The following is a 21,932-nucleotide window of genomic DNA, read 5'->3' on the forward strand; positions in this document are numbered from 1 at the left end:
TGTTAATTTCCTGCACATCACTACCTGACTTCATTTGGTATGTCTTCCTTTTTGTCCTCTTATGTTTTTATAATTTTCAATTAATAAATCTCAAGTATTCCATGTAAAATTGATATTAAAAATAAATTTATATATTGTCAGAATATTGTGTGGCTTTTTAATGTGTTAAAGCTTTGCAGCTTTAATTCTTTATATTATGTCAATAGTTGCTATTAATTGTGCAGCTGTGCAATAATTTAGTTGATTCCCTGGAGTATTGTGGATAATTGCTACTGGTTTGCTTAATGAATGTATTCTTTTTTTTCTTTCCTAATATATGTTTTTATTGATTTCAGAGAGGGAGGGAGAGGAGAGATAGAATCAATGATTAGAGAGAATCATTGATTGGCTGCCTCCTGCATGCCTCACTGGGGATCAAGCCCGCAACCTGGGTATGTGCCCCAACCGGGAATCGAAACTTGACCTCCTGGCTCATAGGTAGGTGCTCAACTACTGAGCCATGCCGGCTGGGCTCAATGTATTCTTTATCCCACTTTCTCACCAGCCTCCCCAACTTGGAAACTTACCCTCAACTCAACACCCCTTCTTCCCATATCCCCCAACCCTACTGCCCCACCCTCCTAATTCCTCCATTTCCTTCCCCCACCACTCCCTACCCTGTCCACTCCCCCCCCCCAAGATCATTTCCCCTATCCTGTCCATCCCCTCACCCAATTTCCCACCCCATCCACTCCCTTACTTCACCTCAAATTCTCTACCTCCAACTCTCCCATCCTGTCTACTCCCTCACCCCTCCACTCCCCCACCTTGTTCATTTCTCCCCCACCCAATTTCCCACCCCATCCACTCCCTCACCTCACACTCTCCACCCCCATTTCCCCCATCATGTCCACTCCCTCACCCCTCCACTTCCCCACCCTGTTCCCTTGATGGTGTTGGACGCTGAAATGATCAGGACACAATTTGCACTTAACCACTAAATCTTTATTAATTGAATTTATTATAACATCAATATTAGTAATTTGAGAGAAATAGAGTAAAGAGAATACAGCAATAATAATGGGGGAGGATAGGGATGTGGGACAGGGGTAGGGAGAAGAGGTAAAGAGGAGGGCGACTGATGGGAGCAACTTTTCTTACTCATCACTTCCATTTCTTATGCACCATTTTTGTATAACTTTCATGACTATTCACCATACATCATATCAATGTCATTTCAGCAACAATTTCTCTAAGGGTATCTATCCACCCTGTAACTCACTAAAGACTTTGCTCACGATCTTAATCCCTGGAGTTAATACCCAAGGCAAAGAGCCTCTATTAAATGATCTATTTGATCACCTTTGAACTTTATCCCACTAGGGTTTTTTTCCATGTTCCAGTCACCCTAAATAGGCTAATCTCCCTGCAGTTCCCTCCGAGTTTATTTGAAATTATTAAAGGTAGTAATCACAGGATAAAGGATCACAAGTACACATGTCTACTTATAGAGATATCTAATATATAATCATGCTGTTTAACTAATCCCACCCACTTAAGATTACTTATTAATCCCTCCCACCCTAAAATTACTTATGATTATATATACCCCCTATTCATTAAAGTGATTACACAAAGAAATAGTAACAATGCAATTTTCCACAGACCAATTCGATAGCATTCTACAATCTGAAACAACAAAGAACTTTCCCACAAGATTTGCTCTTCCTTAGATGAAAATGTAGCTTGGTTCCCACTGGCTTTTCATCTATGCAGGTGGTCTTTCATTTCCGCTCAGGTCTTTTCCAGCAGTGTTCTCTGTTGCCAGTCTTGAAATTCAATCTGATGTTAGATGTCTGTGGCAGATGACAACTGGATCAATTCAGGAGTCTAAGAGGTACCTGCAAACTTAAACAGAAATTCAGACTGCCCTTTTTGTGCACCTGTTAGTTCACTGTGCTACCTCACATGATTTAATCAAACTAATTCTTCATTTTCCAGCATCTATTACAAATACCTCGTTGCTCAAACTGAATTGACCATTCAGAAACGTATGTAAACTTCTTCAATATTCTAGCAAGATGACCTTAGCTAGTTTTCCAAGTTTGCCTAAAAATGGGAGCTCATACCTTCTTCTTCCTTGATTTTTTAATTAACTCTCTGAATTTGGGCCAAAAGTCAATCAATTTTGCCAATTTGTTTCAAAGGGTCGACTATTGGCTTTGTTTAATAATTGATATTGCTTTATTTATCTACTTTGTTTTTATTTTGCTCCCTAATTTCTTTAGAAATTTAATTACTTTGCTCTTTTCTTTAAGAATAAAGGCATCTGTTGGAAAATGCCCCAAAAATTTAAAGTATCCAATTAACATAAGTTTGATCAACAGCAACAAATTAAATCAATTGATTGAAAGGAAACTTATTACAATTCTGATGCTAACAATAAATTTGAGATCACTTATCTTTAACACCTACATTTACAGACTGCATATATAGCGATACAACATAGTGCACACTGCCAAAAGTTTTTCACAAGCTTTACTAAACAGCCATATGTGTGTCAGGAACTTCATCCGTGCTCTCCCTGACCGTTGTTGTCACAGGCCAACGTCTCCAGACTTTTGCTTGCAGTGATGGCAAATGTCCGTGTGCACATGTTGGGGCTGCAGACAATGAGCCATTTCTAGGCCCCCCTGCAGCTTGAAGATCAATTGACAACTGTAAATTTGACACAACACAACTTGAATTCAAAGATATGGAGGATGGATTGATATCTGAGGTAAACGGAGTGACGCTTCAAAATAGTCCAGAAGCACAAATGCACCATTTAAAAAATAATGACGTACTTTAAAAACACATGAGTGACTGACAAGTTGTCTGATTCCATTGAAAAAGAAAAAGAAAGTTGTTTTGGAGTAAATAGCCAATTAGGTATCTTCTTTGGATTTGCATATTTGTGTGTGTGTGTTTTTTAGAGGCCTAATTGATAAAACTAAAATTACATATGATGTTAAAATAAAAGGTTGAAGATGAACAAGATGAACTATTATACAAAACTCCAGTTCCGAGGAGCCTCTGATTCACAGTGTTTGTTAAGAGAAGTTCACAGTATTTTACATTACATTACTTACTCGATTTTAATTAGCTTAACTCTAACATAGTAAGAATTGGATAGTACTTTGTAATTCAATGGAAATAATATGAGCAGTCCCACTCTAAAGTTGTTAAAAAGGATACCACTAATCTACAGCTAAAACATTTAAGTATTTAAACATGCAAGAATAAGGGTGAATGATAGTGAATAGTGAAAGATGATGTTGATGAAACAATGAAACTTCACCATTAAACTCCTCTTCCTGATAGGCAATTAGAAATATATACATATCACATTGTTTTCTACTGCTTAAGGGGTGTTTTGGCAATTGGAGACTGTGTAGAAACACACTCCTTGAATCCTGCTTCTTTCTTCTCCACACGTGGCAGCAAAATGGAGCCTCAGCAACCAGGCAGGAAGGATGACACAAATCCTGCAGCAGGGTTAATGGCAGTAGTAAGGAATTAAACAGAAAGAGAGGTTAGACAAACAGTTCAAGGTAGTAGCAGCAAGGGACCAGGGTAAAGGAAGTCAGGCAGTCCCCAGGAGACCCCAGATGATGTCACTGGACTGAAGACAACGTTTGGGTTGTCTGTTGCTTTGAGTCATTTGACTTGTTTTCTGAGGCCTTTTATTCATTGGCAACCGGATTTGAAGCTCACTACAGAAGTCCATATCCCCAAGACAGTCTCCTGTGCCCCAATTTCTCCTCCTCAAAGACATTCCCCCCAGGCATGAGTGTGGGTACACATGTGAAGGCACACTCAACATGCAAGAGTCCATCTGAAAGGGCACTTCCTTCTCCAGCCCGAGGTGCTCCTGTTGCAGGGATTTGCCCTGCTCCCGGGAGAATTAACTGGTCAAGTTGCTGCTCCTTGAGAATTAACAGAATCACAGAAACACGAAAGAGAAGTTCAAAGATGGTGAAGTGTCTCAGGGTGCAGCAGAAAGATCATGGAAGCCATTTCATACTGCACCAGTTCATTGTGGCTTCCTTCATAAGGCGGTGGTCCTCTCATAATATAAAGAGAGAACCGAAACTGCAAGAAAAGTTATATCCTCCTCCTCTTTGTCTCCCCCTCTGTAGAGAAAACAGCATTTCGTGTGTTGGCATCAGCTTCTCCGTAAATATTTCCGAGATGTACTGGGAGGTCAGCTTACGAATTTTACTTAGAATTGGCAGTTAAGGAAGATAATTTGTTGGTCAATATTCTGTGGCTCCCAGAGATCTTTGGGTGGTTTCAGGCTGTGCGCCAGTCCAGGGTGGCCCTGACCTTCCGTGGCTCTTCAGAGGTGACAGGTTGGCCTGAAGATCCAGGGGCCCAGGTGAGCACACAGTCACTGACTGAGAAGCTGCCCAGGAACACACGTTGAGGGCAGAGATCCTGAAGGATCTGACAGATTCACAGGCTGCTGTAGGAGGGCGGCGGCGGCGGCGGCGGCGGAGGCGGCGGCGGCTGCGGCGGCGGATACTGGGGTACCGGAGGCTGGCGGTACCAGTGAGGATTCCAAGTGATCATCACGGGGACATAGAGCGGGCGTCCATGTCCATCTCTTCCTACTGGGTACCAGGCGAATCCGACTGGGTAGGTCGGGTACGTGCCGTAGGCCGGGTACGTGGGGTATCCAGGAATCTGAGGAACGTACTCAGCGTAGGTGGCCAGGTGCGCCTGGTCATCCAAATTTGGAACAGAGAGCTGAGGGTACTGATTCTGGATCGTGAAACTGTTGGGAGCACGGCAGTCGTAGGAGACCTGCAGCTTCCATCCCCTTTTCACCTGGAGGACTTGGGCTCCGTTGGGGGCGATGGTCGGAGTGATCAGGCCATCCTTCACGTGCCTGGCGATGAACTCCCGCAGAGCGGCCATCTCGGACTCGGACAGCGAGTACACGTGCCCGCTGGGAATGCTGTGAGCTCCAGGGATCATCTCGATGTTGGGGTCCACCAGGCGGTGATCCGGGTAGACGTTCTCATCCACTGGAGTGTACACGTTCTGCACGTAGTAGTACCGCACAGGCTGGTAAACTCTGAATCCCTCGATCGAGTAGAAGAAGGGCGGCTGTGCTGGTGGGAGGAAGGCTGGGATGGGGGTGTACACCCGGCAGTGGTATCGGCAGTATTCGGAGTCGAAGACGATCGATCGGGTGCTCCAGGTGATGTTGGGATCGTGTGTGCTCAGCCAGCGCACCCCCAGGACGATGGGGAAGAACGGAGACTGAGTCACATCCAGGGACAGCACTTCCCGGTGATTCCCCAGGTCGACGATCAGCTCGTGCGTCTCATGGACAACGGGGCCCGATGCTATGGGGCGTCCATCGATCGCTTCCACAAGGATTGGCCAGTCCTTGATCCTCAGAGGAATGGCATGTCGCGCGACGTACTCGTGATCGATGAAGTTGCCAGAGGCGCCAGAGTCGATCATGGCTCGGACGATCAGGGTGTGTCTGCCCGGGATGTGAATCTGGAGCATCACTTGCAGGTGAGATGAAGCATCATCTGGTGGGGACCTTATGATTTCCGGCCCGGTCGCTGAAGGTCCCTCTACAGCGGGGCCGGGGAGTTTCCCGCCGGCGAAGCCTTCGAGGCCTTGGCAGGACAGTTGTCAGCGTAGTGGCCTCCATTCCCACAGTAGAGGCACAGGTTCAGCTTGCGGCGTCTTTCTTTCTCTTCCTGGGTCAGGCGCATGCGCGCCCCTCCCACGGGCTCGGTGGGGTCCACCTGGTGGTGGCTGCGCGCCAGGACCAGCACGCGCGGCGGCGGCTTGCGGGCGGCGGCCGCCCGGGCCAGCCTGCGCTCGATGAGGATGCACTGGCTGATGAGCGCAGGCAGCGACCTGGCGACCTCGAGGTGCGCCAGCTCGGCCTGGATGTGGTCGCTGAGGCCCTCGTGGTACTGGTCAATGAGCGCGGGCTCGTTCCAGTCCAGGTCCTGGGCGATCATCTGGAACGCATTGGAGTAGTCGACCACGGACCCCATGCCCTGGCGCAGGCGTCTGATCTTGCGCTTGGCGGCCTCTCGCCGCTGGGGGTCTTCGAAGACGTGCTTCATCTCGGTCATGAAGGCTGGGTAGTTGTGCATCAGGTAGTGGGCTCGCTCCAGCTTCGCGGAGGCCCAGCGGGCGGCGCGGCCGGTCATCATGCTGGTCACGAAGCAGACGCGGACGCGATCGATGGAGAAATCTCGGGTGCTCTTCTCCATGAAGATTTGGCACTGGGACATGAAAGGCACCAGCATGTCTGGGTTGCCGTCAAACTTCTCGGGGAGGTCTTCGGAGCCCTCTTCCTCGGCGGGAGGGGGTGGGGCAGCAGCCGCTGCGGCGCCACGGAGCTCCAGCTCATCCTCTTCCTCCTCCTCTTCTTCCTCTTCCTGGGGGGCAGGCTCCACTTGCTCGCGAAGGTTCGAGTTCTCCTCGGTGAGCCTCTGCACCTGGTCCTGCAGCTTGTTGTTCTCCTCGGACTGCCTCATGACCTTCTCTCTAAGGTCGTTGATCTCTTGGGAGAGGTTCTCCCGCCGCCGGCGTTCCTGGTTGGGGTTGCCCTGATCCCTTTGGCAGTTGTTGGAGGAGGAGGAGGGGTCGTTGGGGGGGGGAGGAGGAGGTGGTGGGGGGCAGTCGGCGGGCCCCAGGGTGAAGGTTGGGGTGGGAGGAGACCTCCCAGCTGTCGCTTCACTTCTGTGGGGATGGAGGCCTGGATCCTGGCCTCCTCGTCCACCCTTTCTTCTTCTTGTTTTCAAAAGCTTTTTGTTTCTGTAAATGAGGATAAAAGCATAATTCAACACATACAGTCAAAGAAGCACAAGAAAAAGAAGAATTTAGCATTTAAAGTGTCTACTAAAGTACATTTAAAGTATCTCTTTACTTGCTTACATTAATAGTTAATAAACAAAACCCCTACAAAGAAACAATAGATAATGGGAAAAACACCTCTTTTTGATGTTCAAGTGATGTTTTTCTCCTCAAAAATCACCTATTCATTATGATTCAATAATGCATAACTGTATCGACAGTACACTGCTTAACTTTATGACTATAAAAGAATGCCAAGACACTCCAAACAAGTTGTTTTGAATCCAGAGAGCAGAGCAAGAAACCTTCAAGGTAAGATGGCTACCAAATAAATTACACAAAAGAAAGCCAAAATGATTAACTGTTTTTAAAACAGTTATTAAAGAAGTTACAGATAATATAGCAAATAGACAAACAAAAAACCCCACCAGAAAACCCATAGGATTGTCTAAATTAGTTTTCTGGCCATAATTTGATTTCCCAAAGAGAAGTTCGTATGGGACAGAAAAGGCACTGAGCAGCAACATGTTTATATCAGTTTTCCTCCTTATTATGTAGGCAATTAACAAATATCAGTTGCTACCTCCTGGGAGGAGCTGGGACATTATATATATATATATATATATATATATATATATATATATATATATATATATATATATCCCAATAATAGTACACCTCAAACTTAGAATAATGATTGAATTAAATAATGCAGGTAAAGCACATAGTGAGTTTTCAATAACTGTTAGCTGATATTAATAAAGTTACTAATAAAGCAGAAACGTTTACTTTCTATGTAAAGAGGTTGGACTTAAAACAGAGAGGGTCTGCAACTATGATGATCTGGGCATGCATTTCCCACCTAAAGATAATATTTTTTAAAATACTGTGTTGGTCAAACAAATCCAGGGTCTCATTTGATTTGCAGGTCACCAGTTTGCAACCCCTGCTTTTTAAAAATGAGTTATCAGTGCAGCCCTACTCGAAAGTTTGTAATTGAGAGTGGGATAGGGCTGAATTCCTCAGGTTCACTGGTGTGGGGCTAGGGGTATGAGAGAGAAGAGACTAAATGTACTAATTATGTGTACAGTGACAATAAATCACACATACAATAAATCATCACACAGTGCCTATATTCTTCCTGAATACAGGGGTAAATGTATGTAGAGTAATTAAATTATTTTAACTTTTCAATTATTTTTTTAATGATCATTAAATTCTCATTTTTGGAAAACTGCCACTCTATATGCCCTGTGCCCTTTGCTGTGAGTGTGGCCTCTCCAAGGAGTGGCTATACAGCAAGCAGAGTCCTTAAGGGACAGATGTACTGTGCCATTTTAATAGTTTTAACTTTCTATTTAATTACCTTAATAACTTAGGCTATAAAAATAATGAATAAATGACCTTCAAGATAAAATATTTAAGTTTTAAAAAAGTAGAAGATGCAATTAACACACCTTAGTTTGATATTTAGTTTCATTTCCAACACCTTAAAGACAATTGTATTGGTGACACTCAGAATATAAGGTCACCAAATAATGTAATGTTTGTTTATTAAATTTAAGGAATAAAGAGCTTTATTGTCCCATTAAAAAACCAATAAGCACAGGTCAGGTGACACAGGTGCCATTTCTGTCATCTAGATATTAAGAGTGTGAAAATACAGACTTCTGAAAAGGCCTGGTGCAGACTGACCCAGGTCAGAGAGGTTAACCTACATGTCAATCACAGTCACTGGAGTGAGTTGGCTTTATTGAGTGAGGCCCAGGTCTGATGGTTTTAACATCTGCAAAACACAATGGTAGGTCAGAAATAACAACACATTAGGAAATTAGCAAATAATCACTGAATTGTTTAGGGAAACAAGATCAATAAGGGTTTAAAATTCAAATGTTTTTAGTAGACAGGAAGATAAAAGCGAGAAGAGACTTGAAGTTCAGACAATAGGGAGGGGCTGCAGCTATGTAACTGGGGGATACATGCCTCCCCTCCCAAATACATTCAATTCTTTAAAAAAATTTAAATCCAGTGCTGGTCAAACAAATTCAGGGCCTTATTTGGTCACCAGCTTGTGACCCCTGACCTTTACTAATATCAGGCCTCAGCCCCCACTCTCAGGAACTGTAATTTTGGAGTGGGACTCGAAGTCTTAAAAAAGATGATAGGGTAGTGGGCAGGTAGGTTAACTTTCAGTGTAAGGAAAGTTTTAAAACATTTTAACAGCAACTGGAGCACAGATTAACAAGGGAACAGGAGCATTGTGACTGGATTTGAATTACAGATCGACAGCTCCTTAAATGCCCCCTTAATACGGGGGCCAGATTGGGGAGACAGGGGTCAAGAGGCCCCATTGCTAAAACCTGAAAGGACGCCCAGCATAAAGCCAAGTCACCTGGGACAGGTGACATTTTTACACACGAAAAAGAGTTTCGTGTTAGTCTTTTTAGAAATACGTACGTTTGTTTAATCTTTGCTTCTTCAGGATGACCTCTAAAAATGTTTATTCCCCAAACACACCAAAAACCGCTGTACATTAAACATTCTGTTAGGAAATGACACCTCATTAAGCAACTCTTAATTGCTTTACATTTTCAACTGTCCAAATTTCTTTTTGAGTACTATGTGTACTTTTGTGAAATGCAAGTTCATTAATATGCACATGTTTTTACCACTGCTTTGAACCTCTTTAAAAATGCAGATACAAAGTTTCCAATGAGGGGGGGGTGGGTCAGGGTGCCAATGTGGGTAAAAGGGGACTTACTGAAAGCTGTAATTATGATAAGTACATGTTTGTATACTTGTTGGGGGTGGGTGGGATGTGACAGATTTTGGGAAGCCAAAGCCCCTAAATCCCTCCCATGACAAAGTCCTGGTTCATGGTTTATAATATATAGAACCAGGTTTTAAAATTTCTTCCTTTAGTTAGAAACATAAACATGGTACATCTGACTGGCAATAAAGTATGGTTTGTTTAATAATGCCAGTTAAAATCCTCAGTCTATGTTTTGTAATGTAACCACTGTTACAAGACACAAATTTTAAATTTTAAATGACAATTATGTACCATTAAGTAATCCATCCACCCCGAATCTAAATAATTAGCTTTTGCTTTTTACTTTAAAAATAGCTAATTATTTTGAGTATTTTAAATTAATTTATTTGTGTTGTATTATAATTACAGCTTACATTGGAGTTTTAAGATGCATACTTTTTTAAAGACCCTGTTAAATGTAAGGGAGATAAGGCAAGCAATATACCACAGGAAAGAGCCAGGAGCAAGACACCAGAAAAATCCTGCAGACTCCAAGGAAAACACCGAAAAAAACAATTTACTTTGGCCACTTAACACATATTTAATGAGTGCCTACCATATGCCAGGCATAATTAATAAATATGTAGACAAGTTAGCCAGAGCTAATACCCTAGAGTTTCAAGAAAAAAAAAAAAAATCTAGCTTCATGAGCACACAAATAAACACCTCATCCTCGCCCAGAGGCCAAACACCAATAAGCCACTTTAACCTCCTATGAAACAGTTCAAGTTGTTTCTTATTTTGTATCCACCAAGGCATGGGGTTCCAGCAGGTACCGCCACAAAAATCCAGTAATGTCGCAAAAAGAAAAACAAAAAACAAACCCAACAATCTTAAATGTTGACGTATTTAAAACATTTTATTTGTTATTTGTAGTAATAACATTTAGCTGGATTGCCTTTAGAGGCGCCAGCCATGTGAGCATAGAAGCATCCTTTAAAACCCACTATCAAGAATTTAAATTGTGGGATTATGTTACTTAATATGCAAAGCACTTATAAAAAGTGCTTATGAATTTCAGGTATAATTATTAACTGTTCCTTATTATTCTCATATTTATTAGACACTTGTAGATAAAAAGCAAAACCGGCGCAGCAGAGAAACCGCAGGAGGGCGGGGCTGTGCAGCCAGGCTCAGGTAGTGAAGGCGCGCATGCGCAGAGATGGGCCTGATTTGGGGGGGGTAGCTCACACTGCGCAGGCGCAGGCGGCTCTGGGGAGGCGGGGCCCTAGGCCAACTCAGAGGAGGGGCCGAGCTTTGGATAGGCAGGGCCTGGGCGGGGTTGGGGGGGGCCATCTCAGAGGAGGCGGGCTTAGAGAGGCGGGGTTTGGGGGAGCCACCTCAAAGGAGGGGGGCTCTGAGAGAGGCGGGGTCTTGTGAGCCGCCTCAGAGGAGGCGGGCTCAGAGTGAGGTGTCGGGGGGAGGCAGGGTCTAGGAGGCGCGCTCTGGGAGGCGCGCTCCGGGGAGGCGCGCCCGGGGAGGCGCGCTCCGGGAAGGCGCGCTCCGGGGAGGCGCGCTCCGGGAAGGCGCGCTCCGGGAAGGCGCGCTCCGGGAGGCGCGCTGCAGAAGAGGCGCGCTGCGGAGGAGGCGCGTTGCAGAGGAGGCGCGCTCGCAGTAGGCGCTAGGAGGCGCTAAGCCGGCTCGGAGCCGATACTGCAGAGAAGGCGCGCTAGAATGGGCGGGGCAGGTCTGAGACTGGCTGCAAGCCTCTCCCAGGATCCCCCCCTCCCAACACCCCTCCCACCCGTCTCCAACAGCCAGATTCATTTCATGCAACAAGAGCAATCCCCTCCAGGTCCAATCCCTCCCCAATACTAAGCAAACCAACACTTTCCACAAACTGTTGCTGGACGCGGATTCGCGCCATCACTACAACTATACTGCCGCTTCAATCAAGCGCAACTAGGCAAGGCAGCCCGTTCTGCCACCACCAAAATATTCCCCTTTACACTCAAGTCAGGGCCCCTCCACTCCACTGCCATATAGCAGGAATGGTGCGGCAGAATGTTAAACGTTAATTTTTTGCCTGGGGCTCCATTTTGTCTACCACCACCAGCACACAGAGAGCCGACCTGCAGAAAAACGTAGTGGGAACCATTCCAAAAGGTATGTTAGAGACAAAGGGTGGGGTTTCCCCCTCTAAGAAGCCAGAGTAATTTTACTCTGCAGTTTATATCCCTCTACAGCTGGTTTCTTTGTAGCGCCAATGCAGCTTGCATATCTCTGCAGCTGTTATTAGTTTGTAGCGCATTTGAGGGCATAAATTGTTCTGCAGCTCATGTACCTCTGCAGTTCCTGTGCATTGTAGCTTGTAGCTCGTAGCTCGATGAAGCGCTGTTGTAGCGCAATCATCATTTTTGTAGCGCTAATCTTCTGCAGCTCAGATTTTGTAGCGCATTTAAAGCGCAAATCAATCTGCAGCTCATATATCGCTGCAATTCCTACTGGCTTGTAGCGCAAATGAAGCGCTTATCAGCCTTTAGCGCAATTGAAGCGCTTATCATTCTGCAGCGCATGAAGCGCCAATTAGTTTGTAGCGCGTATCACTTAGTAGCGCATTTGAAGAGCAAATTCCAAATAGGTCTGTAGCTCATGTCCGTCTGCAGCTCATGTCTGTCCGCAGCTCATGTCTGTCTACAGCCCATATCTGGACTTATCGATTCTGGAAATCAAAGCCCTGAAGGCTTCGTTTCTCCACTCCGTTTTGGGGTTCAGCCAGTGAAGGCGTGACAAGATTTGCGTAGAGATAGATATTCCGAGGCACTACTCCATCTCCCGATAAGAACGGAGATTGAATGGGATCTAAAAAAAAAAAAAGAAAAAAAGAACAAAAAACGTTCTCACCGCATACTCACCACGCGAGGACTCCTCTGCGAAGACAGGAAGGACGGGGTCCCACACCTGTGCCAGGCGTGGGATCCGCTGGGTGCTCCGCAGCCCGGAGTGGCTCCGGTTGCGAAGCCCGCTCAGCGGACCTTTCGCGAGGCTCGGTGGACCCTCTCCGATGTTCCGATGTTCCGATGTTCTCCGCGGTTCTTCCCAGGTCGCAGTCAGGTTTCTTCGACACACACCAACCGAAGTTGAAGCGCGTGTACCCGGAGCGCCGACTGGCAGCCTTTTATAGGCTGAACAGAGGAGGGGGCGCCAATTCCCAGCGTGCTCCGCGAGTGAGGGGGGCGGAAGGGGTGCGGGGGCGGGCGGGATGGGGGTGGGAGCGCGGCCCCGCTTCGCGGGCTCGCCGCTAGGGGGAGTAGGAGATTACGGAGGGGGTGCAGGATGCTGATGCTGAACGGGCCCAGCTGGGAAGAAAGAAGAAAGGGAGGGGAGGGGAGATCGAGGACGGCCGGCCTAGGCAGGCCAAGAATGCAATTTCCCCCGTGGTGGGAGCTGGGAGACCCTTGTGCTTGGACAGGACAGGGTCGGGGGACACGCAGGATGAGCCCCTGGACCACTGGCACCTTCTTGCTGACAGGTTAGTGACCCGCGCGCGACAGGAGGTACCAAGGCCAACTGGCCTCCGCCCTCCCATCCCCCCACCGAGGTTTTGGGTGCTCGTGGTCATTTTCTGGGGCGTCAGCCCCTCTTGTTCCCTGGGTCCCCAACTGCACCCCTCTTCCAGGACGCCCCCCACCCCACTTCCGGGGCTTGGGCGTCGTTTCCCAGGCTTGACCCTTGGCCTTCTCTTTTTCTTGGCACCCCCACGGGCCCCTCCCTGCCCAGAAAGCGCCGAAATTTTATCTCCACTTTCCATTCCCAACGCTGTCCACCCCCCCCCCCCCCATCTCCAACCCTGGTGGTGGACCTCTCTGATCCCTGCAACAAAGGGCTGGGGGTCGTTGCCCATTTTTATGGGGGGCTCGTTACCCCACAAATGGGGTTCTGCGTCCCAGAGGCGAGCCATAGGAAAGGGGTATCAAGCTGCTTCCTTCTCTACAAAACACATTTTTTCCCTTTTCTTGAATCTGATCGGGAGAGAACAGAAAAAAAATGTGCATTTGAAACATCTGATTACCCCTCTTCCTGAGCGCATTTCTCGGCGGCGGCGGATCTCTTGTTTTTTTCTTCGTCTTTCCTGAGTAGGGACGCAGAATCATGAAATACTGGATCTAAGCGGCATTCAGGTCAGGGTTCGCCCCGGCTGGGGGCTAGAGACGCTGAAAACAGCACTATTTGCCCCACCAAGCGCACTATTTCAAGAAAGCAGGAACAATTAAAAACAGCTGTGGATGCCTCCGATGTGCTTGGCGGGCTTCAGAGGCTCGCAGCCGCGGCCTTTTTGTGGCGATTACGAGGTTTTCGCTGAGATTTCTTCTCCCCGCAACGTTACATTTTTGTAAATCTTGTAGGGAGAGTGACTGCCTTTAGTCACATCAGCCTCATGTTAATCCTTGCAAGTGCGATGCCGAGATTCATCTCCACACATAAACATATATGTTTTACGTTAGGGGAAATTGCAGTGAGTTACAAGACTCATTCCATGATGAGGAAGGATGCTTTTTTCAAAAAAGCCTTAGCGCGGGTTTCCATGTAAGCGCCCCAAAGTGTTAGGCGCCAAGAAAACGGGCAATCTGTTGATAATCTGAGCAAAATAAGTTTAAGTTAAAATGGGAAAACAAATTGTCTACAGCTGAATAAGTTTCCTCAAACAGATGAGACACATTTGTATTTGAAGGCTAAAATTCAGCATAGTTTAGTAACACTGCTACAGATTGTTTTATACGGAGAGGATAAATAAGAATTTGACCCATTAGAGATAGCCGGGTGGCAGACTCCTATTTAAAGTGAGGCTGCTTAGAAATAAACAAAATTGTAGCATATTTGCTGAGAGTTGACTTTTTTTGATCAGAAATAAAATATTGACCATTAGATAGATGAATGAATGAAGTGCAGATTTCCAACAATGAAAGATATTTATCTAGAAACTTGGGGGGAACACAATTTTCTTTTTAGAAGTGCCTTTTAATCTTTAGGATATGCACCCTTTTCTGCAAGAGAGAATAATATCAGAACTTCTTATGTTTGCTAGAGTTTACTGTTGTGGTGACCACGGAACTGTCAAATTCTTAGCTTTATTTTAATCCAGAAAATTTACTTCATCTAATTGTTAACTAATAGATATTCCTTTCCAAAAAGTCAGATTAAAAATCAGTATAGATGGCAGGGGAAATTCAAGTTTATAAATTATCCCAAGATTTTTAAAGTTTGAACAAGTTTGAATCAATTGATTTTTTTTTAATTTCAAAATATTAACCAGGATTTTTGTTGTTGTTAAAAGAAGCTTTAGTATTATATTTATCATAATTTCCATTCATTGCACAAAAAAGTAATTTCTATTCATTGTACAAAAAGTAAGGGAAAAATATTTCAGAAAATTGAAAAAAACAAATGAAGACAATCAAGATCACCTGTAACCTCTTCTTTCTTAGATAACCCCGGTAAGCATTATGGAATTTGTTTTTTTAGACTTCATCTAATTAATACATATTTTGGTGAGAGTTGTCTATATATAATTTCTAAAATTAAAAATGTGATCAAATGAATTTTCTCCATTATATTCTTTTCAAGGATACTTAACTGTCAAATAACATTACATTTTCAGAGACTTTTTAAAAAAGGAAATGTTGATTACTTTTTCTAATTAGAATTTTAAATGAACATTAGTACATAAAGATCTATGCCTAGAGAGCTGAGAATTTTCACTGTCCTAACATACACATCCTGACCATTTGGGTGTATTTCCTTATGTTGTTTATTCTTCTACATATGAAACAATTTTTGCTTTGCCTTAGAAATACAATTTTTCAAGAGAAAATATCGGTAGGTAACTAGTTTTGATTAACCTTTCTTATCTAAAACAGCAGAATGTTAAAAATAAAAACAAAACACAGGGTTAATAGACAATACTTTACATAACATTTGTGTTACCTAAAACAACAAAACAACATTAAAAACTACCCCCCAAAATTAACAAAGAATTTAATACCTTTTTGACATTTAGAATCATAAGTGAATTTTAGATTTTCTCAGGTATTTGTTCCTAATGTTGACTATTTCTTATCTATTTTGCACAAGATTACATGTAAAGCAAAATGTGATGCCAGATTACATTTCATAGCTAATGTGCATTATCTGTTTTACCAAATAAGAACTGGGCATTGTATTTGGACATTTTAATCCATCTTAATGAAAATTTTCTCTGAATCTATGAAGCTGTTGATTTACCACCAACATTTAACTGCTTGTTTAGTGGGGAAATTGTATTTCAAAACCAAGTGGAATATTCACTTGTCAAATAATAACTAGACTTCTATTTGGACATCTTACCTATTTAATGACAATTTGCCATTTATTTGTGAAGCTATTGATTTACTTCATGTATTTAGCTTTAATTTCTCTGATGGTGAGAAAATTGTATTTCAAAAACAAAGTGGAATTTTCATTTGTCAAATTATAAGTGGACTTTCTAGTTGGACATTTTACCTATTTTTAAATGACAATTTGCTATGGATCTGTGAACCTGCTGATTTATATACATTTGGCTTACCTTTTAGTATGGTGGGGAAATTTATTTCTAAGCAAAGTAAAATTTTCAGTGGTCATATATTAACTGGACTTAGTATTTGATAATTTTATCCATTTATTATAAGAGTTTGCCATAAATTTAAAAGCTGTTGATTTACCTCATATATTTAGCTTTAATCTAGTATGGTTGACAAATTGTATTTCTAAACAAAGTGGAATTTTCACTTACTGTAATGAAAAAATACTGGTAAGAGACAACCTCAAAGAGATAAAGATAATATGTATCCAGTTTCTCTAACACTGGCTTTCCATGGATGGAAACCATGTTCAAACCAAAATGCCGCAACAGTGAAGAAACCCTGACATCTTAAAATTTCTCAATCAAATATTCAAATTGGGTGGGATTATAATTTGTGCCGTATTTATAGATCACATTTTCTCCAAAACAACTAGTTACCTTGTTCCTTTTTCTTTTTTATTAATTGACCACACTTACTCTATCAGCCCCCTTTTCTTGAAACTCACCCTTGCATCCATTCTAAATACCAGTGCAAATTCTATTGCTGATTCTACTCTTAGTGTTAAAAGGGACTCCCGGTGAATAGATGATATGGGTGTACGTGTCCGTGAGAGATTCTTGGGCTGGAGCTCTGTTTCAGTCAGGGGCTTCACAGAAATAGTAACATGGTGATTTTGTTTTTATTTCCATTCTTTCCAATGAGCAAAGACAAAGAGACAGGCATGACAGACACACAGATGCAAAAAACATCCAGTCTTTTTCTAAACTTCAGGATCTGCTGTTATCTCCCTGGTTTCCAGAAATATTAAACCAAAAGTAGCAATGCAAAATTAAAAATAAAAAAAAGAAGAAATTGGTGTTTCTAAGGATCAACAAGTCTTTTCAAAGACTATTTTTTTTCTGACTGGGGTTTTCAGGTTGGTAGGATCAGATGGAGCCTCAATGCTCTTAAAGCTGTTTCACATGAACTGCCTCCAAGCCAAAGGCTCTGGAAGCAAAATTCCCGGGGTCTTCAATTTTTAAAACATTGTAACTATAGCAAAGACAGGATTGAGTAAAAACAACCCCTGCAGCCTGCTATGAGAACATTTGCATGGATGCTGCTGGTTTTCTAGTTAGATGCATGTGCGTATATATTTTTACGTGACTATTGTTTTAATATGTGTAGATTTTTTACACTTTGTTTTGAAAGATAAGTGAATTTTGCTTTCAACAGAGCATTTGTCAGGGCTTTAGGATGCTCTTGTGTGTGACATGGTGTGCAGACTACTAGCAGGATTGCTTTGTAAGCGTGACTCCGGCTGCACCAGCACCTGCCAGGTGTGTGGGGTACGGAGCGCGGGTCCGGCAGTGGTCCCCACTGAAGAATCACACGCCTTTGCCTCAGTTCTTCTTCAAAATTTTTATGAATGACTTTGATGAAGACCTAGGGCACTTGCTTTAAAATCCATAGATGACTTGCAAAGGGATCACTGTTAGAATTAGATAACAGAACTTAGAGTTACCATGGTTTAAATAGGTTGCAATGCTTTGCAAAAAGATATTTTATACTAGTAAATGCATCATGATTCACTAAGTGTGAGGAAGGAGGTGACTTAACATGGTGGTGATTTTTTGAGGAAAAAGGTTAATATGAGCCAGCAGCATGATGTGGCTGCAAACAAAAAAAAATCACATTTAAATTCTGATAATAGAATAGTGCTCATATGTCACAAAAATTAATAGTACCCTGCTCTAATTAACCACCTCTGTAGTATTGTGTCCATTTCTGGCTGTCACATTTAAAGAGAGATGTTGACAAATTAGACAACTTCCAGAGCAGTCTGTGGGGATGGTGAGAGGCCTGGCAATCCTGTCATAGGAGCTCTCTTCAAAGAGTCTGGAAATGCTTAGCTTGATGACTAAAAGTAGACATAAACTCTTCTGTTTGTTTCAGAAAGCTGAATTAGTATCAGTGGGCGACAGGATTTCCACTTGAGACCTTCCTAACAGTGCAGCTCAGCAAGAGAATCCACTTAACACCTTTACTCCGTCTATTCTTTTAAAATATCAGAAATATTCACCTTTCTTGCAATGAACATTCCGTTTGAAGGCCATGATAACATTTTAGTGTAGGACAGCGAAGATACTTGTGATGGAAACATTTTAGTCTTTCCGATAAACTGTCTAAAAGGAATAGTCCTCTGCGCTGCAAGTTGATCTCTTATAACTTGAAAATTGCTGCAACAGGGCAATTGAATACATTCCTTCCCCCACTCTCATTCCATTTCAAACATGAAAACCCGAGGAGAGAATTAAATTTTTCTTCCCTCCCCTCCCCAAAGTGTCCTAGCATTACTTGCTTCTTAGAGTTACTCCTTCCTTCGGGTTTCTAGCTCCCTGGGAGCAGGCTTCTTGGGCAGTGTGATCGCAGATGCTGGGGGCACTCAGGGTTAAGGGGAGCAGGTTGCTGCTGGCTGCTGGAGCCTCTTACCCCGGGGACACGTGGGGCAATTCTTTCTTCTGCAGCCCCCAACCCCCCCTCCTTGCAATATTTAACATGTTTGCTTTATTTTCAGTAGAAAACAAAACCTTTCCATCAAAAGTAGTTTCTGGCACGGTGCTCTTTGAACTTGTCTCTCTTTCAGTTTAGCCTGGTTTCTGAGTGCCTCAGGGGTACATTCTTAGTGTCTCAAACATATCTTGGGGCAGGCTCTTCTGTCCATCTGCCTATTGATCGCTTGTCTTGATTACCATATCTAACTTTGAAAATGTGAGGGGTATGCACACAGGACTCCACTTCGGAGGAGTGATAACCTGTAAAGCATCTGGCCCCACAGAAACAATTTTGAGGCACCAGAGCCCTGAAAACTAAAGGGACCGCCAGTGAGAGATATGAAGCAAGAACATTCTTCAGTTATCTCACTTAACTTGCTTTTCCCTGTCTTTTCTACTCCTACCTCTTCCCTCCACACCCAGAACTTTCATCCTTTACCCAAATTGTTAGGTCAGAAACGCAGCCACTGTGTGAAGTGTCTTTTTCATGTTGAACAAGTCTCTCCTTATTTTATCTTTTATAAAAGAGCCGTGTGCTTTTGTGGGACTGCGACAGTGCACAGGGCCACTTCTGATGGCTGGCTTCCTGGTTGTGGAAGATGCCACAGGCGGTCCTGAGCTGAGCTCCTATTTCCGGGAGAGAAAGGCTCAAAGATGAGCTTCTGGCTTGGCACCGCTGGCTCACCTGCCCCGCAGGCGGCTGCTGGCGATGGTCCTTGAATGCACCGTTTGCTCCTGCTCTTGGGTTTGGGAAGTGTATGAGCCCCAATGTTTAAATTCTGCAATTTAGAGAACTTATTTCAGAAATGAATAGGAAGCCTCAAAACATGAGTTGCTGGCATGATTATCAATGCTGCATTCTCGAAAAAACAATCTGTTAGTAAAAAGATCAAGTGTCCTTGTCTTGAGTCACTTTGGTAGAATTTTTTTGTATCTTCATCTAAGGATTTTTCTGCAGTATTGATGCAATAGAGGTTTCAGTGTGTTTTGCTACTTTAAAAGCACTATTCTTTAGCATGTCTCACTTTCTGCTTAATTGCCTCGGACTAATCAGACTTTTAGAATAGATCTTCGGCATTCTGTACCCCGGGAATCGCCACGGCATCTGTTGTGACATAGAAGGCAGACTTTTTCTCTTCTGACAGACGAAGCCGCTCATTTCAAAAATGTTTAGGAGTTAGGCAGCGCTGGTATACATTCTTTCCTATTCTTTAGCTTTACACTCATTCATCTGGTCACCCCTTTGATTATTATGGAGATTTGGGGTTCACTGCAAATTTGAAAGAAAAGATCACAGTTAATTTTCCTATAGTAGCTAAATTTTAGTTCCCCATGTCTTCGGTACTAGGCAATAGAAGTGAAGTTGCTCTTTTACCTCAGAATGAGGAAGAAAAGAAAAAAAATAACCCAAGGCTGTTTTTTTTTCCCCCTTAAGAAATTGGTGTTTTTCACTTAGCGGTAAAATGACATTGGCTTTTCTCCCCTGTGAAATAGTTCATCATTATAGTAGCATCTTTAGCATCTTTCATTTTCTGTAGTTAATAGAGTGGATTCTCATCGCAGACCAGTACTGCAGAAGTGGAAACAGGGCAGGTTGCTACATGTGCTCATCAAAATTCCAAACGTATGTTATTTTTTTCTGGCCGGTTTACTTCTGAGCGTTTAGCTCATAGATATATTTGTGAAAGTGCTCAAAGATAAAAGTATAAGGATGTTTATTGTAGCATTGATAGTAATAATGAAAAAACTAGAAAAATAGTGGTCATCTTTACTAAGCGATTGTCCTTTTATTCATTTATGTTTTTGATGTCGACTGGTTTTGCGACCCCGGGTGAGTTCCCAGGGAATACGCGTTCCCAGCCATTATGGAACTTTTACACTGTTGGGGTTGACAAAGATTAGTTAAATAATCACCCATATAAATGTGCCCTTAGACCTGTGATACATGCTACAAACATACTAGGATTTTTAAGTCGTGGATTCAGACAGACAGGGGGATTAAAGAAGGCTTCTCTGAGGAAGCACTCAGAGCTCAAGGATGAGTACATGTTTTTGAGATGAAGAGAAAAGGTATATTTGACATAAAAGAAAGGGCTCTGGAGGCCCCGGGGGCAAGTTGGCGTGGCAGATAGAAGGTGCTGGACGAAGTCCAGTGAGGTTGGAGCCGGAGGGAAAGGGGAGCACGAAAGGAGGGGCGAGAGGAGGTGAGGGAGCAAACTTTGCAGAACCCGTTGGACCACTTCAAAGAGTGTAACCTCTTCCCCCTAAAACCTATAGAAAATATTTGGAGGGTTGAAACAGGACGTGATCAGATGCACATTTCAAAAAGAGTGCTTCGGCTGCTTTGTGCAGGGAGGGTTGAAAGGGTCAGAGTAGATTGCAGCAGATCAGCTCCAAGGCTACTTTTCGCAATCCGGGCTACAAGTGCTGACCTCCTGGGCTCCAGGGTGAGGGGGTGATGAAGATAGGAGGGATATTTTGAAGAGTAAATAGCAACAGGAGTGGGTCATGGATTGAATTTGGGCAGGAAGAGATGTCAAGGCTGATTTCTAGATTTCTGTTCCTATTTGTGAGGATGAGGATTGCCGGAGGACCAGACTGTAAGGAAATGATCAGGAGTCCTCGTTGGAGAGGCTGAATTTGAGGTGCTGGTTGAAAAAATATGACTGAGCCACGCAACATAAAGTTATGCAACCTTACAGTGTAATATCATGCGAACATGTTCAAGAGTTAGGCTAAGTGAAAAAGTGGGTTCACATAATGTAAAAAAGAGTGCACGTGTTTATATGTATATGTATGCAAACATGTTTACACAGAATATGGAACGGTGCAAAGACTATTAAGAGTGAGTGACATTGGAGGGATGGCGATAGATACATGAAAGGGAACTTTCATATTTTATATCCCCACCCCCTGGTTGTACTATTTGAAATGAATGAATTACAATGAGAATGTATGGCTTTTATAGAAAAAGAAAATTAATGACAGTTTCAAGTAAATAGCTAAGATGAGAGTGTTTTTCTTTCAGAGTTTTCTTAATTGGAAAACCTTGTAAGCGTGATTATATTTTATTTTGAAGAGATTTTCCCCCTACAGTTTTACTTCCCTAACCCAGTAGCTCTTACACTTTACCTTTTAATCTTCCACTAGACTGCACTATTAGATAGTCTAAGATACTGCTTTGTA

General features: G+C 43.3%; 2 protein-coding genes across 8 annotated transcripts in view; one reads left to right on the forward strand and one right to left on the reverse strand.

Annotated features, from left to right (window-relative positions):
- Nucleotides 1–962: 962 nt before the first annotated feature.
- PEG10 (paternally expressed 10) lies at nt 963–12,793 on the reverse strand. Its single transcript, XM_036328145.1, is given in 3 exon segments — nt 963–5,642; nt 5,645–6,819; nt 12,515–12,793. Coding segments are annotated over 3 exon segments (2,346 nt in total). The 5' UTR covers nt 12,520–12,793; the 3' UTR covers nt 963–4,476.
- Nucleotides 12,794–12,952: 159 nt separating this feature from the next.
- SGCE (sarcoglycan epsilon) overlaps nt 12,953–21,932 on the forward strand; it is a 69,055-nt gene continuing 60,075 nt past the window's right edge. For 3 of the 7 annotated variants that reach the window (XM_036328148.1, XM_036328150.1, XM_036328152.1), the window contains exon 1: nt 12,955–13,142. In XM_036328148.1, the coding sequence (XP_036184041.1) occupies nt 13,034–13,142 (109 nt within the window). In that variant the 5' untranslated portion in view covers nt 12,955–13,033. Of the gene's footprint in view, nt 13,143–21,932 lie in introns of all 7 variants that reach the window. The other 4 variants (XM_036328149.1, XM_036328151.1, XM_036328147.1 and 1 more) reach the window with 3 other exon arrangements.

The sequence above is a fragment of the Myotis myotis genome, unplaced genomic scaffold, assembly GCF_014108235.1.
Source record: "Myotis myotis isolate mMyoMyo1 unplaced genomic scaffold, mMyoMyo1.p scaffold_m19_p_11, whole genome shotgun sequence".
Taxonomy (NCBI): domain Eukaryota; kingdom Metazoa; phylum Chordata; class Mammalia; order Chiroptera; family Vespertilionidae; genus Myotis; species Myotis myotis.